The 16,762-nt window shown below is 50.8% G+C and overlaps 1 protein-coding gene across 5 annotated transcripts in view; it reads right to left on the reverse strand.

The window, feature by feature from the left end:
* Positions 1-1,387: 1,387 nt before the first annotated feature.
* Positions 1,388-16,762, reverse strand: part of LOC142467647 (disks large homolog 3) — an 85,458-nt gene continuing 70,083 nt past the window's right edge. For 4 of the 5 annotated variants that reach the window (XM_075573590.1, XM_075573588.1, XM_075573591.1 and 1 more), the window contains exons 10-12: positions 6,455-6,564; positions 5,772-5,863; positions 1,388-5,154 (exon numbers count right to left, since the gene is read on the reverse strand). In XM_075573590.1, the coding sequence (XP_075429705.1) occupies positions 5,048-5,154; positions 5,772-5,863; positions 6,455-6,564 (309 nt within the window). In that variant the 3' untranslated portion in view covers positions 1,388-5,047. The remainder of the gene's footprint in view (positions 5,155-5,771; positions 5,864-6,454; positions 6,565-16,762) is intronic. The other variant, XR_012788449.1, reaches the window with a different exon arrangement.

Below are 16,762 nucleotides of genomic sequence, written 5' to 3' on the forward strand. Positions count from 1 at the left end.
TTTATTAAAGTGTGGGGCAGGTTTTGCAGAGGGGGAGGTATATTGAATTACCAAAGTCTATTGTAACATATACTTGGGCATTGTACCAAGCTGGTGTCACTCTGTCTCACTCAGACTTGAAAGGCTAGAGGTGTGAGAGCCATTTGTTCAGGATAGCTAAGTAGTTGCCACATCCTCAGATCAAGAGACCTGATTTACATTTCAAGCAGGTCTACCCAGACAGGCTGGAGACATGTCACCGCGGGTGGGAAGTAGAAAACAGGGCAGAAGGGCCATATCCTAAGTGACAAGTGGGGGGGAAGATGGTGTCACACATGCTCAGTTGCTATACCGAAGCCTCTGCCAGGCTCCCTGAAGTACTGGCAAAACCTGGCTATAGGTGGGATGATTGGTTCCCACGCAAAAGATTGGCTGCACATGATACTTTTGGTGTTTTTAAAAAGTCGGTGCAGCCAGTCAGGAGTTAGTTCCATCTAAGAATTCAGCATGCAGTGTTTCAAGAATTCCAAGCTCTGAGTAAGACATCTAAGTTTCTCAGAGGCTAAGTGTCCAGTTACAAAGACTCCATCAGGAAGAGGCTACTTGAAGGAAAAGTTGCCTGGATTATGCTGCTGTTTGTTTTGCAACTAGGAAAGATTAGTTTTGTATCCCAGTTTCCAAAGTAAGTGTCTTTCTTCTGTATTTTGTGTAATATTGTGTGTCTGCCTATTTAAGTGAATACATTACAATTTATTTCATCACTAGTTTTGCTCAATGAAATGATCCTGGTAATTAAGGTGTTAAAAGCTTGGTCTTTGCATGGGAAAAGCCAACAGTGGCTTGTTGGCTCTTTATTAGCATGTTAAGACCTGACTCCCTGATCTGGACTCTTCCCACAAACTCACAGAAAGGGACAGTACACAGCAGTGGTCCGTGGCAGGGATCCAGTCCCCACTGTAAGGCCAACGCTAGAAGGAAAAAAAGAATCTTTCACAGAGTATGTAAGGTTGGGCAGAACATGAGTGACGTGCACAGGGAGAGTGCCTATGAATCAGAGGTGGCCTGCTGGGAGTGATAGGTGCAGCTTCTGAAGACTCGCAAAGCTCAGGGTTGTAGAGATTGGCAGCTGTGACACCTGCCGTGCTGGCAGGGCGTGGAATATGTTGCAAACAGTCACCTGCTTTATGAGCATCAAGCCCCGGCAGATACCAGGCCTGCTCGCATGGCTCTGCTGCTCAGACACATAACACTTGTGTTTGTTCCCTGGGGCCTCTCGCACTTGGGATAAGCAAACCCAGAGGAATAAATCTGATATCTTTCTCCCTTCACAACAGGGACCATGTGTCTCTCTGGACGTGTCACAGTCACACCTGCGGGACAGAGAGGGTAACAAAGTGTCAGGCAGAACTCATTGCAACTCTGTTTATTAAAAAATATATGTGCCTCCTGGGTTTACCAGCAAACTCTAAGCAATCAAGTTCCATTTTATTTTCTGCTTTGCTGTAAATTACAGTCGGGAGGGAGAGATGGGATATTTATATATATATTTTATATATCATATATAATATATATATTCATGTAATCACACGTAGATACCAAATCCTATTACACAAGTCCTGTACCATAAACTCCCATCACAGCCAGGCCGAACTGCTCGACATGGAGCAGGTGGCTGCAATGAGTCAAAATGGACTTATACAGGAAATGAGCAGCTGCAAAAAATCTGCTCCCACATCAAACCTCCTTCAGTTACCAGAAACCATGATTAATCCAGCATAATAGTTAGCAAGCAAACAATATATAGCCCTAAAGTGAAGAGCACACTCCTGCCACCAGGACAAACAGGAAATACCGGCTGGTTTACAGTGTACCAATATCCCAGTCACGGGAGGCGTGACAGCATGAAACGTGTCTGATTGCTGCTGCTGTGTGTAACCGGTGCGTGGAAGGGACATTCCTGTCACCAGGGAAAGGAACCGTGACATTCAGGCATTTTCATACCATCTTTAAGAAGGAATTTCTGTTCCACTCGTTTACAATTTAACAAGGAGCTCTCATTATTCAGATCTATGTACTTGGGAAAGAAACCATCAAAGAAGAATCAACCCATTCCTCAGCCCACCAAGCAAACGGTTCCAATACTCCAGAACCTTTTTGTGTTGACATCAGATAAAAGAAAGTGGCCATCATGGGTCGCATATCAGAATTAACCCAAATATATTCCAACATAATAACATTGCTACTAGCTCCTCTAACAACGCCTATAACCAGCTCCAAAGATGCTCACTGATGCAACATGCCCTCGTATAGAGATGCAACATGCCCTCGTATAGAGATGCAACATGCCCTCGTATAGAGATGCAACATGCCCTCGTATAGAGATGCAACATGCCCTCGTATAGATATGCAACATGCCCTCGTATAGAGATGCAACATGCCCTCGTATAGAGATGCAACATGCCCTCGTAAGAGATGCAACATGCCCTCGTATAGAGATGCAAGATGAAACTGCATTGCAAGTCGCGCTCGGTATCACCAGTTGGAAATTGCTGTTTTGCTGTTGTTTGTCCTGCATGGTCAGCAGCTGAGCTCCACAGCACCTTCCCACTGCCCTGTATGTGGAGCTGAGCTCACCTTCCCACTGCCCTGTATGTGGAGCTGAGCTCCGCACCACCTTCCCACTGCCCTGTATGTGGAGCTGAGCTCCGCACCACCTTCCCACTGCCCTGCACATGGAGCTGAGCTCCGCACCACCTTCCCACTGCCCTGCACATGGAGCTGAGCTCCGCACCACCTTCCCACTGCCCTGCACGTGGAGCTGAGCTCCGCACCACCTTCCCACTGCCCTGCACGTGGAGCTGAGCTCCGCACCACCTTCCCACTGCCCTGCATGTGGAGCTGAGCTCCGCACCACCTTCCCACTGTCCTGTATGTGGAGCTGAGCTCCGCACCACCTTCCCACTGTCCTGTATGTGGAGCTGAGCTCCGCACCACCTTCCCACTGCCCTGCACGTGGAGCTGAGCTCCGCACCACCTTCCCACTGCCCTGCACGTGGAGCTGAGCTCCGCACCACCTTCCCACTGTCCTGTATGTGGAGCTGAGCTCCGCACCACCTTCCCACTGCCCTGCACATGGAGCTGAGCTCCGCACCACCTTCCCACTGCCCTGCACATGGAGCTGAGCTCCGAACCACCTTCCCACTGCCCTGCATGTGGAGCTGAGCTCCGCACCACCTTCCCACTGTCCTGTATGTGGAGCTGAGCTCCGCACCACCTTCCCACTGCCCTGCACATGGAGCTGAGCTCCGCACCACCTTCCCCCGCAGATGATAAATCCCTAAAAATTCCTTTAAAAATACCAACACTACAATGGTGATTTCCAGCAAACACAGCAGTATAAAGACAAACCGAGATAGAGGAGACGGCCGAGAGATATGGGGAGCAATTTTCCGTTTACATGAGTTTAACGAAACAGAGAAGACAAGGTCACTGAGGGAGCAGAAAGGTCACTGAGGGATCAGAAAGGTCACTGAGGGAGCAGAAAGGTCACTGAACCAAGTGTTCATAAAAGGACACAAGTACGTTTCCCTAACCCAGGACTAAACCCTTCTTTGCTTTTTTCCCAGTCTCTGGATATAGGGGGTGAACAAGGGGCAGAATCCTGATCTAAAAAAAATGGGAGAAAATCTCTAAGCAAATACAAAAAAAAACTTGATTTTATACCCGTTCAGTTAAAATGGAAGTTACCATGAAATTTTTTCACACGGCAACGTGACTGGTTAAACGTATCATTTAAAACAAAACGGAAATATGAAAAGCCTTCATGCAGACAAACAGGAACCAGACACTTATACTGGCGTTGTCCTCATACTGAAGACTACGGGGGAATTCTCCATGGTCCGAAGTGGCCGTTCTGGACAATTTCACCTGGAAATTCCTAATAATGTCACAGCTGCTTCGGACTACATAGAATTAGCCAGTTCTGCCTCACACATCCCGACGCCCCATGTGGCTTCTTGTTCACTCCGATGAGGGCGTCAGACCTTGGAGTCCTGAGGTTCATTAGGTGACTGGCATATAGGAAATGTGTCCGTGCACACCTCAGTAGAAGGAACATGTAGCCCATCGGGGAACCCCCCAAAAACTACAGAATGGTAAAGCTGATGAAAAGCTCTGCAACCAGAAAAGAACGTAGCGTTTAGCGGTTCTGAGCGGGTCAGTGCCAGGAGAGGCCTGCAACACAGCGATAAAGGAACCAGCAGGCATTGAAGGAGTTAATAGGCATCACACAGGTAAAGTATCTGATCACCGCGCGTCAGAGCACAAGGTCCCGATGCACACAACGCCGCCTTTAAAATCCCTTCATTTGGTGAACTCGTCAGTTTAAAAAGCCCCTTCACAGTAGCTGCACAACGGTCTGATTCACAGCACCACGTCCCGATTAATAATCCGCCACCTTTTACATGTAAAGTCAGAGTTACTAAATGTGTCTCGTTTCAGCCGGAGACCTGGCAAAGTGCACAGGAAGTGTGGGTCTCCAGGAAACACGCGGCAGCCTCCACATCACTGCTCCGCACTCCCGTGTGTGCTGCCTGCCGTAGTGTCAAAGGCCCTGCCCCCGTACAGTCCGACCCCGTACAGTCTGCCCCTTGCAGGAAGAGAACATAAAAAAATCCTTACAAACGAGAATAGCGAGGTGGAGGTGTGTGTGTGTGTGTGTGTCTTTTGGGGGATGGAGGACAGCCTCTAATCCCCCTTTTCCCTTTTTTTTTCTTGCATTTTTAAACGAAATGTTCAAAGTCTGTTCTCAACCCTCTGCTCGCCACAGGAGTGGGAGGGGGCAGGATTCCTCTTTGCCCCCAGAACGTTCCCACCCCCCACCCCTGTTGGGTCAGTTTAGCTTCAGACAAGTTGCAGATTTCAGGAGCGGTCGGATATTTGGGACAGAAAGCTCCTGTGTCCTAAAGCAGCCAAATGCACACAGGGCACCTCACCCCAATTCCCTGGGGCAGTGGAGGGTTGTGGAGGGTTGAGGGGGCGGATATTGGAGATCTGGTCAGCAAGATGGTTACAGTTTTTCCGGGGATGGCACCCAGATGTAATGTCCGGAGTGATCCTCAATTATCTGCTTGATTTTGTTGTAAATTTCCTCCAACGACTCCCCTTGTACGATGGCTACGGAGAGAGGAGACACCGTTATCTCTGATATAGAACAATAACCAGCACCGCCTGCCGGAACTTTCTGCCATCTAAAGCAACGCCAAGTATCCTGCACACTTCCAAACCCCGACAATAACCTCGGACGTTACTAACGCCCGTCCAAGACCGAGGATAGGACCCCCTGGCCAACAACCTCCGCTTAACATACATTGGGAATGCATTAGAGTGAAGCTGGGTGCAACATACGCCATTATTACAAGCTACAAGGAATGTGCTTTTCCTGCAGCTTATTCCTTCTGAGGAAAGAATACTACAGACGCCGAGCTGCGGGGAGCAGGCGAGATATCCCTTCCAGAACATCCCGAGCGGCCCCATATCCAAGCATTCAAATATTTCCCAAAACCGCAAAGGATTGGAAGATTTCCCAGTGAGGAAACCTCAGCAATGGGACAGCTCGGCCGCCCTCCTCATCATCACATTCACTGCGCTCCGCTCCTTGTGCGCACCACGTGCACTCCCGCCTCACCTCCTCGCACGCGCACTCCCCCCTTGTGCGCTCCAGGTGCACTCTCGCCTCCTTGTGCGCACGTGCACTCCCGCCTCACCTCCTCGCACGCACACTCCCCCCTCACCTGTAAAAAATTCCCCAAACTCCTGCTCCAGCTTGGCGGCTTTATCAAACATCTTCAGCGCTTGTTCATACGTCTGCCGGCGGTTCATCTCCCTGCAGCGATGCACAGAACGTCAGAAACCCATTCGCTCTAAATACCCCCATACTTAAAAATGTCCCCTCTTACGCTCCCCTGCCACCCATGTAAGCCCAGCTCTCCCTCTATCCCCCCCACAGGGTGTCCCATGTATCCACGGGTGCCCCACGGGCTCCCCTGCACGATTACAGGGGAGGGGGGGTGACAGGAGGGGTTCCCCCTGCATTAGTCCCGTCCCTGGGAGGGGGGGGGGGGTTACCCTGCACTGTTCCGGGAGGGGGGGGGTTACCCTGCACTGTTCCGAGGGGGGGGGGTTACCCTGCACTGTTCCGAGGGGGGGGGGGGTTACCCTGCACTGTTCCGGGAGGGGGGGGGTTACCCTGCACTGTTCCGGGAGGGGGGGGGTTACCCTGCACTGTTGCGGGAGGGGGGGGGGTTACCCTGCACTGTTCCGGGAGGGGGGGGGTTACCCTGCACTGTTCCGGGAGGGTGGGGGGGTTACCCTGCACTGTTCCGGGAGGGGGGGGGGGGGTTACCCTGCACTGTTCCGGGAGGGGGGGGGTTACCCTGCACTGTTCCGGGAGGGGGGGGGGGGGGTTACCACTTACATGAGCGCTTCTACCGATTTTGGTTTGATAAAAATAGCGATGGAGAAAAGTTGTGCTTGTTGCAATCGTTTGATCGCGTTTCCAGATACGTCAAGAATGCAATGTTTCAACTGAAAGAGAGAGAGAGGGAGTGTGAGAGAGGGAGGGAGGGAGTGTGAGAGAGGGAGGGAGGGAGTGTGAGAGAGGGAGGGAGGGAGTGTGAGAGAGGGAGGGAGGGAGTGTGAGAGAGAGAGGGAGTGTGAGAGAGAGAGGGAGGGAGTGTGAGAGAGAGAGGGAGGGAGTGTGAGAGAGAGAGGGAGGGAGTGTGAGAGAGAGAGGGAGGGAGTGTGAGAGAGAGAGGGAGGGAGTGTGAGAGAGAGGGAGGGAGTGTGAGAGGGAGAGAGTGTGAGAGAGAGAGGGAGGGAGTGTGAGAGAGAGGGAGGGAGTGTGAGAGAGAGAGGGAGTGTGAGAGAGAGGGAGGGAGTGTGAGAGAGAGGGAGGGAGTGTGAGAGAGAGGGAGGGAGTGTGAGAGAGGGGGAGGGAGTGTGAGAGGGAGGGAGTGTGAGAGAGGGAGGGAGTGTGAGTGAGAGAGACACGCATCCCCTGAGAGAGTGCGAGTGAGACATGCTTCCCCCGAGAGAGCGTGTAATTGAGAGAGACACGCTTCCCCTGAGTGTGAGAGAGAGACTAAAGTGAGAGATATGCTTCTGAGACTACAGTGAGACATGCTTCTCCTGAGAGAGAGAGTACAGTAGACACGCTTACTCAGACACTACAGTGAGACACATGCTCCACAGAGTACGGTGAGACACGCTTCCCGTGAGAGAATACAGTGAGACACAAGCACGTTTCCCTGAGAGAGACAAGCTTCCCCTGAGAGAGAGACGACAGAGAAAGAGACGACAGAGAGAGAGACAGACAGAGAGAGAGAGACGACAGAGAGAGAGAGAGACAGAGAGACGACAGAGAGAGAGACAGAGAGACGACAGAGAGAGAGAGAGAGACAGAGAGAGAGATAGAGAGACGACATAGAGAGAGACGACAGAGAGAGAGAGACGACAGAGAGAGAGAGAGACGACAGAGAGAGAGAGAGACAGAGACGACAGAGAGAGAGAGAGACAGAGAGACGACAGAGAGAGAGAGACGACAGAGAGAGAGAGACGACAGAGAGAGAGAGACGACAGAGAGAGAGAGACGACAGAGAGAGAGACGACAGAGAGAGAGAGAGACAGAGAGACAGAGAGACGACAGAGAGAGAGACAGAGAGACGACAGAGAGAGAGAGAGAGACAGAGAGACGACAGAGAGAGAGAGACAGAGAGACGACAGAGAGAGAGAGAGACAGAGAGACGACAGAGAGAGAGAGACAGAGAGACGACAGAGAGAGAGAGAGACAGAGAGACGACAGAGAGAGAGAGAGACAGAGAGACGACAGAGAGAGAGAGAGAGACAGAGAGACGACAGAGAGAGAGAGAGACAGAGAGACGACAGAGAGAGAGAGAGAGACAGAGAGACGACAGAGAGAGAGAGACAGAGAGACGACAGAGAGAGAGAGACAGAGAGACGACAGAGAGAGAGAGACAGAGAGACGACAGAGAGAGACGACAGAGAGACGACAGAGAGAGAGAGACGACAGAGAGAGAGAGACGACAGAGAGAGAGAGAGACGACAGAGAGAGAGAGAGACGACAGAGAGAGAGAGACGACAGAGAGAGAGAGACGACAGAGAGAGAGAGACGACAGAGAGGGAGAGACGACAGAGAGAGAGAGAGACCACAGAGAGAGAGAGAGACCACAGAGAGAGAGAGACGACAGGCTTCCTCTGAGAGAGAATAAGAGAGACGCTTCCCCTGAGAGAGAATTAGAGAGACGCTTCCCCTGAGAGAGAATTAGAGAGACGCTTCCCCTGAGAGAGAATTAGAGAGACGCTTCCCCTGAGAGAGAATTAGAGAGACGCTTCCCCTGAGAGAGAATTAGAGAGACGCTTCCCCTGAGAGAGAATTAGAGAGACGCTTCCCCTGAGAGAGAATTAGAGAGACGCTTCCCCTGAGAGAGAATTAGAGAGACGCTTCCTGAGAGAGAATTAGAGAGACGCTTCCCCTGAGAGAGAATTAGAGAGACGCTTCCCCTGAGAGAGAATTAGAGAGACGCTTCCCCTGAGAGAGAATTAGAGAGACGCTTCCCCTGAGAGAGAATTAGAGAGACGCTTCCCCTGAGAGAGAATTAGAGAGACGCTTCCCCTGAGAGAGAATTAGAGAGACGCTTCCTGAGAGAGAATTAGAGAGACGCTTCCCCTGAGAGAGAATTAGAGAGACGCTTCCTGAGAGAGAATTAGAGAGACGCTTCCCCTGAGAGAGAATTAGAGAGACGCTTCCCCTGAGAATTAGAGAGACGTTTCCCCTGAGAGAGAATTAGAGAGACGCTTCCCCTGAGAGAGAATTAGAGAGACGCTTCCCCTGAGAGAGAATTAGAGAGACGCTTCCCCTGAGAGAGAATTAGAGAGACGCTTCCCCTGAGAGAGAATTAGAGAGACGCTTCCCCTGAGAGAGAATAAGAGAGACGCTTCCCCTGAGAGAGAATTAGAGAGACGCTTCCCGAGAGAGAATTAGAGAGACGCTTCCCCTGAGGGAGAATTAGAGAGACGCTTCCCCTGAGAGAGAATTAGAGAGACGCTTCCCCTGAGGGAGAATTAGAGAGACGCTTCCCGAGAGAGAATTAGAGAGACGCTTCCCGAGAGAGAATTAGAGAGACGCTTCCCCTGAGGGAGAATTAGAGAGACGCTTCCCCTGAGGGAGAATTAGAGAGACGCTTCCCCTGAGAGAGAATTAGAGCGACGCTTCCCCTGAGAGAGAATTAGAGAGACGCTTCCCCTGAGAGAGAATTAGAGAGACGCTTCCCGAGAGAGAATTAGAGAGACGCTTCCCCTGAGGGAGAATTAGAGAGACGCTTCCCCTGAGGGAGAATTAGAGAGACGCTTCCCCTGAGGGAGAATTAGAGAGACGCTTCCCCTGAGAGAGAATTAGAGAGACGCTTCCCCTGAGAGAGAATAAGAGAGACGCTTCCCCTGAGAGGGCGAACCAGCCGCGTCAGGTCATGGCCACGCCCCCTCCCGTCGCAATCTCCCTCTCTCCCCTCAGACCGCAGTTAGCGCTGGGCACGCGCCGCCCCCCCGCCGGGCGCACGTGCCACAGTGATGAGTGGGACCGCAGCCCAAGTCTCTACTATACGCAGACGATCTGCTGTCACCAACAGGACAGGGGCCTCCTCCAAAAAAACATCCAACCGTATCGCAATTCCCACTGGACGACAATGCACTGGAACAGACAACGAGCTACACATACCTCGGTCCAACAATCAGCTCATCAGGGAAATTCAGCCTGGCCATAAATACACTGAAGGAGAAGCCCGCAGAGCATTTTATGCAATAAGGAAACAGATGTACCACCTCAAACCACCAATAAGAATCTGGGAGAAAATATTCAACAGCATCATCACACCCATCCTTCTGTATGGCAGCGAGGTGTGGGGCCCTGTGACATACCCAGACCCCACACACCCATCCTTCTGTATGGCAGCGAGGTGTGGGGCCCTGTAACATACCCAGACCCCACACACCCATCCTTCTGTATGGCAGCGAGGTGTGGGGCCCTGTAACATACCCAGACCCCACACACCCATCCTTCTGTATGGCAGCGAGGTGTGGGGCCCTGTAACATACCCAGACCCCACACACCCATCCTTCTGTATGGCAGCGAGGTGTGGGGCCCTGTAACATACCCAGACCCCACACACGCATCCTTCTGTATGGCAGCGAGGTGTGGGGCCCTGTAACATACCCAGACCCCACACACCCATCCTTCTGTATGGCAGCGAGGTGTGGGGCCCTGTAACATACCCAGACCCCACACACCCATCCTTCTGTATGGCAGCGAGGTGTGGGGCCCTGTAACATACCCAGACCCCACACACGCATCCTTCTGTATGGCAGCGAGGTGTGGGGCCCTGTAACATACCCAGACCCCACACACCCATCCTTCTGTATGGCAGCGAGGTGTGGGGCCCTGTAACATACCCAGACCCCACACACCCATCCTTCTGTATGGCAGCGAGGTGTGGGGCCCTGTAACATACCCAGACCCCACACACCCATCCTTCTGTATGGCAGCGAGGTGTGGGGCCCTGTAACATACCCAGACTCCACACACCCATCCTTCTGTATAGCAGCGAGGTGTGGGGCCCTGTAACATACCCAGACCCCACACACCCATCCTTCTGTATGGCAGCGAGGTGTGGGGTCCTGTAACATACCCAGACCCCACACACCCATCCTTCTGTATGGCAGCGAGGTGTGGGGTCCTGTAACATACCCAGACCCCACACACACATCCTTCTGTATGGCAGCGAGGTGTGGGGCCCTGTAACATACCCAGACCCCACACACCCATCCTTCTGTATGGCAGCGAGGTGTGGGGTCCTGTGACATACCCAGACCCCACACACCCATCCTTCTGTATGGCAGCGAGGTGTGGGGCCCTGTAACATACCCAGACACCACACACCCATCCTTCTGTATGGCAGCGAGGTGTGGGGCCCTGTAACATACCCAGACCCCGCACACCCATCCTTCTGTATGTCAGCGAGGTGTGGGGCCCTGTAACATACCCAGACCCCACACACCCATCCTTCTGTATGGCAGCGAGGTGTGGGGTCCTGTAACATACCCAGACCCCACACACCCATCCTTCTGTATGGCAGCGAGGTGTGGGGCCCTGTAACATACCCAGACCCCACACACCCATCCTTCTGTATGGCAGCGAGGTGTAGGGCCCTGTAACATACCCAGACCCCACACACACATCCTTCTGTACGGCAGCGAGGTGTGGGGTCCTGTAACGTACCCAGACCCCACACACCCATTCTTCTGTACGGCAGCGAGGTGTGGGGCCCTGTAACATACCCAGACCCCACACACCCATCCTTCTGTACGGCAGCGAGGTGTGGGGCCCTGTAACATACCCAGACCCCACACACCCATCCTTCTGTACGGCAGCGAGGTGTGGGGCCCTGTAACATACCCAGACCCCACACACCCATCCTTCTGTACGGCAGCGAGGTGTGGGGCCCTGTAACATACCCAGACCCCACACACCCATCCTTCTGTACGGCAGCGAGGTGTGGGGCCCTGTAACATACCCAGACCCCACACACCCATCCTTCTGTACGGCAGCGAGGTGTGGGGCCCTGTAACATACCCAGACCCCACACACCCATCCTTCTGTATGGCAGCGAGGTGTGGGGCCCTGTAACATACCCAGACCCCACACACCCATCCTTCTGTATGGCAGCGAGGTGTTGGGCCCTGTAACATACCCAGACCCCACACACCCATCCTTCTGTACGGCAGCGAGGTGTGGGGCCCTGTAACATACCCAGACCCCACACACCCATCCTTCTGTACGGCAGCGAGGTGTGGGGCCCTGTAACATACCCAGACCCCACACACCCATCCTTCTGTACGGCAGCGAGGTGTGGGGCCCTGTAACATACCCAGACCCCACACACCCATCCTTCTGTATGGCAGCGAGGTGTGGGGCCCTGTGACGTACCCAGACCCCACACACCCATCCTTCTGTATGGCAGCGAGGTGTGGGGCCCTGTAACATACCCAGACTCCACACACACATCCTTCTGTATGGCAGCGAGGTGTGGGGCCCTGTAACATACCCAGACCCCACACACCCATCCTTCTGTATGGCAGCGAGGTGTGGGGCCCTGTAACATACCCAGACTCCACACACACATCCTTCTGTATGGCAGCGAGGTGTGGGGCCCTGTAACATACCCAGACTCCACACACACATCCTTCTGTATGGCAGCGAGGTGTGGGGCCCTGTAACATACCCAGACCCCACACACCCATCCTTCTGTATGGCAGCGAGGTGTGGGGTCCTGTAACATACCCAGACCCCACACACCCATCCTTCTGTATGGCAGCGAGGTGTGGGGACCTGTAACATACCCAGACCCCACACACCCATCCTTCTGTATGGCAGCGAGGTGTGGGGCCCTGTAACATACCCAGACCCCACACACCCATCCTTCTGTATGGCAGCGAGGTGTGGGGCCCTGTAACATACCCAGACCCCAAACACCCATCCTTCTGTATGGCAGCGAGGTGTGGGGTCCTGTAACATACCCAGACCCCACACACCCATCCTTCTGTATGGCAGCGAGGTGTGGGGCCCTGTAACATACCCAGACCCCACACACCCATCCTTCTGTATGGCAGCGAGGTGTGGGGCCCTGTAACATACCCAGACCCCACTCACCCATCCTTCTGTATGGCAGCGAGGTGTGCGGCCCTGTAACATACCCAGACTCCACACACCCATCCTTCTGTATGGCAGCGAGGTGTGGGGCCCTGTAACGTACCCAGACCCCACACACCCATCCTTCTGTATGGCAGCGAGGTGTGGGGCCCTGTAACGTACCCAGACCCCACACACCCATCCTTCTGTATGGCAGCGAGGTGTGGGGCCCTGTAACATACCCAGACTCCACAAAATGGGATACCAGCCCAACAGAAATACTGCATCTGGAATTCTGCAAATACCTTCTCCAAGTACACAGGAGTACATGAAACAATGCATGCCGGGCTGAGCTGGGCCGCTTTCCTCTACTGCTCAGGGTACAGAAGAGAGCACTGACATTCTGGGCTCACCTAAACACCAGCCACCCACAGTCTTACTGCTACAGAGCAATGCAAAGCCAGGACCTCCTCACTAAACCCTGTGCCATCAAACAACTTGTCCTCTCACTCCAAGGACAAAACCCCACACAGATTAACAACCTGCCGAAAAAAGAAATCAACTCAATCGCCAACGAAATGAAGAAGCAGTATGTGACAAGATGGGAAAATGATATCCAACGTTCGAAGAAGCTGGAGACCTACCACAGCCTACAGAGAGAATACACTCTGGCACCCTACCTACTGAAGGTAAAAGACCCAAAACAGAGACAGACCCTGAGCCAGTACAGAATAAGTGCCCACAGCCTAGAAATAGAAACAGGCAGGCACAGACAGAACTGGAAGCCCCGGGATATGAGACTGCCAGCGATGTGAGCTAGGAGGGGTGTGTGAGAGACAGGCAGACAGACAGAACTGGAAGCCCCGGGAGATGAGACTGTACCAGCGATGTGAGCTAGGAGAGGTGTGTGAGAGACAGGCAGAACTGGAAGCCCCGGGAGATGAGACTGTACCAGCGATGTGTGCTAGGAGGGGTGTGTGAGAGACAGGCAGGCACAGACAGAACTGGAAGCCCCAGGAGATGAGACTGTACCAGCGATGTGTGCTAGGAGAGGTGTGAGAGAGACAGGCAGACAGACAGAACTGGAAGCCCCGGGAGATGAGACTGTACCAGCGATGTGAGCTAGGAGAGGTAGAAGATGAAACTCACTTCCTGTTGAGTGCCCACCTAGAGAAACTCACAGCTGTTATCCAGAACTTTAATAATACAGAAGAGAACCAAAAAATAGTGATCCTCCTGGGAGAAGATGAAACCCGCGCAGAACTGGCTGCACACTATATCAGCACCTGCCACAAGCTGAGAGACGTCCACTAACCCCCACACCCCTGTGTGACTGTTACCCAGGTACTGTGTAATCGCTATACCCTACCCCCTGTTATTCATGTACTGTGTAATCATTATACACTACCCCGTTATACATGTACTGTGTAATAATTATACCTACCCCCTGTTATACATGTACTGTGTAATCATTATACGCTACCCCCTGTTATACATGTACTGTGTAATCATTATACCTACCCCCTGTTATACATGTACTGTGTAATCATTATATCCTACCCCGTTATACATGTACTGTGTAATCATTATACCCTACCCCCTGTTATTCATGTACTGTGTAATCATTATACCCTACCCCCTGTTATACATGTACTGTGTAATCATTATACCTACCCCTGTTATACATGTACTGTGTAACCATTATACCCTACCCCGTTATTCATGAACTGTGTAATCATTATACCTATCCCCTGTTACCCATGTACTGTGTAACCACTATACCCTACCCCGTTATACATGTACTGTGTAATCATTATACCTACCCCCTGTTATACATGTACTGTGTAATCATTATACCTACCCCCTGTTATACATGTACTGTGTAATCATTATACCTACCCCTGTTATACATGTACTGTGTAATCATTATACCTACCCCCCGTTATACATGTACTGTGTAATCATTATACCTACCCCCTGTTATACATGTACTGTGTAATCATTATACCCTACCCCTGTTATACATGTACTGTGTAACCATTATACCCTACCCCGTTATACATGTACTGTGTAACCATTATACCTACCCCCTGTTATACATTTACTGTGTAACCATTATACCCTACCCCCTGTTATACATGTACTGTGTAACCATTATACCTACCCCTGTTATACATGTACCGTGTAACCATTATACCCTACCCCCTGTTATTCATGTACCGTGTAATCATTATACCCTACCCCCTGTTATTCATGTACTGTGTAATCATTATATCCTACCCCCTGTTATTCATGTACTGTGTAATCATTATACCCTACCCCCTGTTATTCATGTACCGTGTAATCATTATACCCTACCCCGTTATACATGTACTGTGTAATCATTATACCCTACCCCCTGTTATTCATGTACCGTGTAATCATTATACCCTACCCCCTGTTATTCATGTACTGTGTAATCATTATATCCTACCCCCTGTTATTCATGTACTGTGTAATCATTATACCTACCCCCTGTTATTCATGTACTGTGTAATCATTATACCCTACCCCCTGTTATACTTGTACCGTGTAACCATTATACCCTACCCCCTGTTATACATGTACCGTGTAATCATTATACCTACCCCCTGTTATACATGTACTGTGTAATCATTATACCCTACCCCCTGTTATACATGTATCGTGTAATCATTATACCTACCCCCTGTTATACATGTACTGTGTAATCATTATACCCTACCCCCTGTTATACATGTACTGTGTAATCATTATACCCTACCCCCTGTTATACATGTACTGTGTAATCATTATACCCTACCCCCCGTTATTCATGTACTGTGTAATCATTATACCCAACCCCCTGTTATACATGTACTGTGTAATCATACCCTACCCCCCGTTATACATGTACTGTGTAATCATTATACCTACCCCCTGTTATTCATGTACCGTGTAATCATTATACCTACCCCTGTTATACATGTACTGTGTAATCATTATACCCTACCCCCTGTTATTCATGTACTGTGTAATCATTATACCCTACCCCCTGTTATACATGTACTGTGTAATCATTATACCTACCCCTGTTATACATGTACTGTGTAACCATTATACCCTACCCCGTTATTCATGAACTGTGTAATCATTATACCTATCCCCTGTTACCCATGTACTGTGTAACCACTATACCCTACCCCGTTATACATGTACTGTGTAATCATTATACCTACCCCCTGTTATACATGTACTGTGTAATCATTATACCTACCCCCTGTTATACATGTACTGTGTAATCATTATACCTACCCCTGTTATACATGTACTGTGTAATCATTATACCTACCCCCCGTTATACATGTACTGTGTAATCATTATACCTACCCCCTGTTATACATGTACTGTGTAATCATTATACCCTACCCCTGTTATACATGTACTGTGTAACCATTATACCCTACCCCGTTATACATGTACTGTGTAACCATTATACCTACCCCCTGTTATACATTTACTGTGTAACCATTATACCCTACCCCCTGTTATACATGTACTGTGTAACCATTATACCTACCCCTGTTATACATGTACCGTGTAACCATTATACCCTACCCCCTGTTATTCATGTACCGTGTAATCATTATACCCTACCCCCTGTTATTCATGTACTGTGTAATCATTATATCCTACCCCCTGTTATTCATGTACTGTGTAATCATTATACCCTACCCCCTGTTATTCATGTACCGTGTAATCATTATACCCTACCCCGTTATACATGTACTGTGTAATCATTATACCCTACCCCCTGTTATTCATGTACCGTGTAATCATTATACCCTACCCCCTGTTATTCATGTACTGTGTAATCATTATATCCTACCCCCTGTTATTCATGTACTGTGTAATCATTATACCTACCCCCTGTTATTCATGTACTGTGTAATCATTATACCCTACCCCCTGTTATACTTGTACCGTGTAACCATTATACCCTACCCCCTGTTATACATGTACCGT

The sequence above is a fragment of the Ascaphus truei genome, chromosome 16 (assembly GCF_040206685.1).
Source record: "Ascaphus truei isolate aAscTru1 chromosome 16, aAscTru1.hap1, whole genome shotgun sequence".
Taxonomy (NCBI): Eukaryota; Metazoa; Chordata; class Amphibia; order Anura; family Ascaphidae; genus Ascaphus; species Ascaphus truei.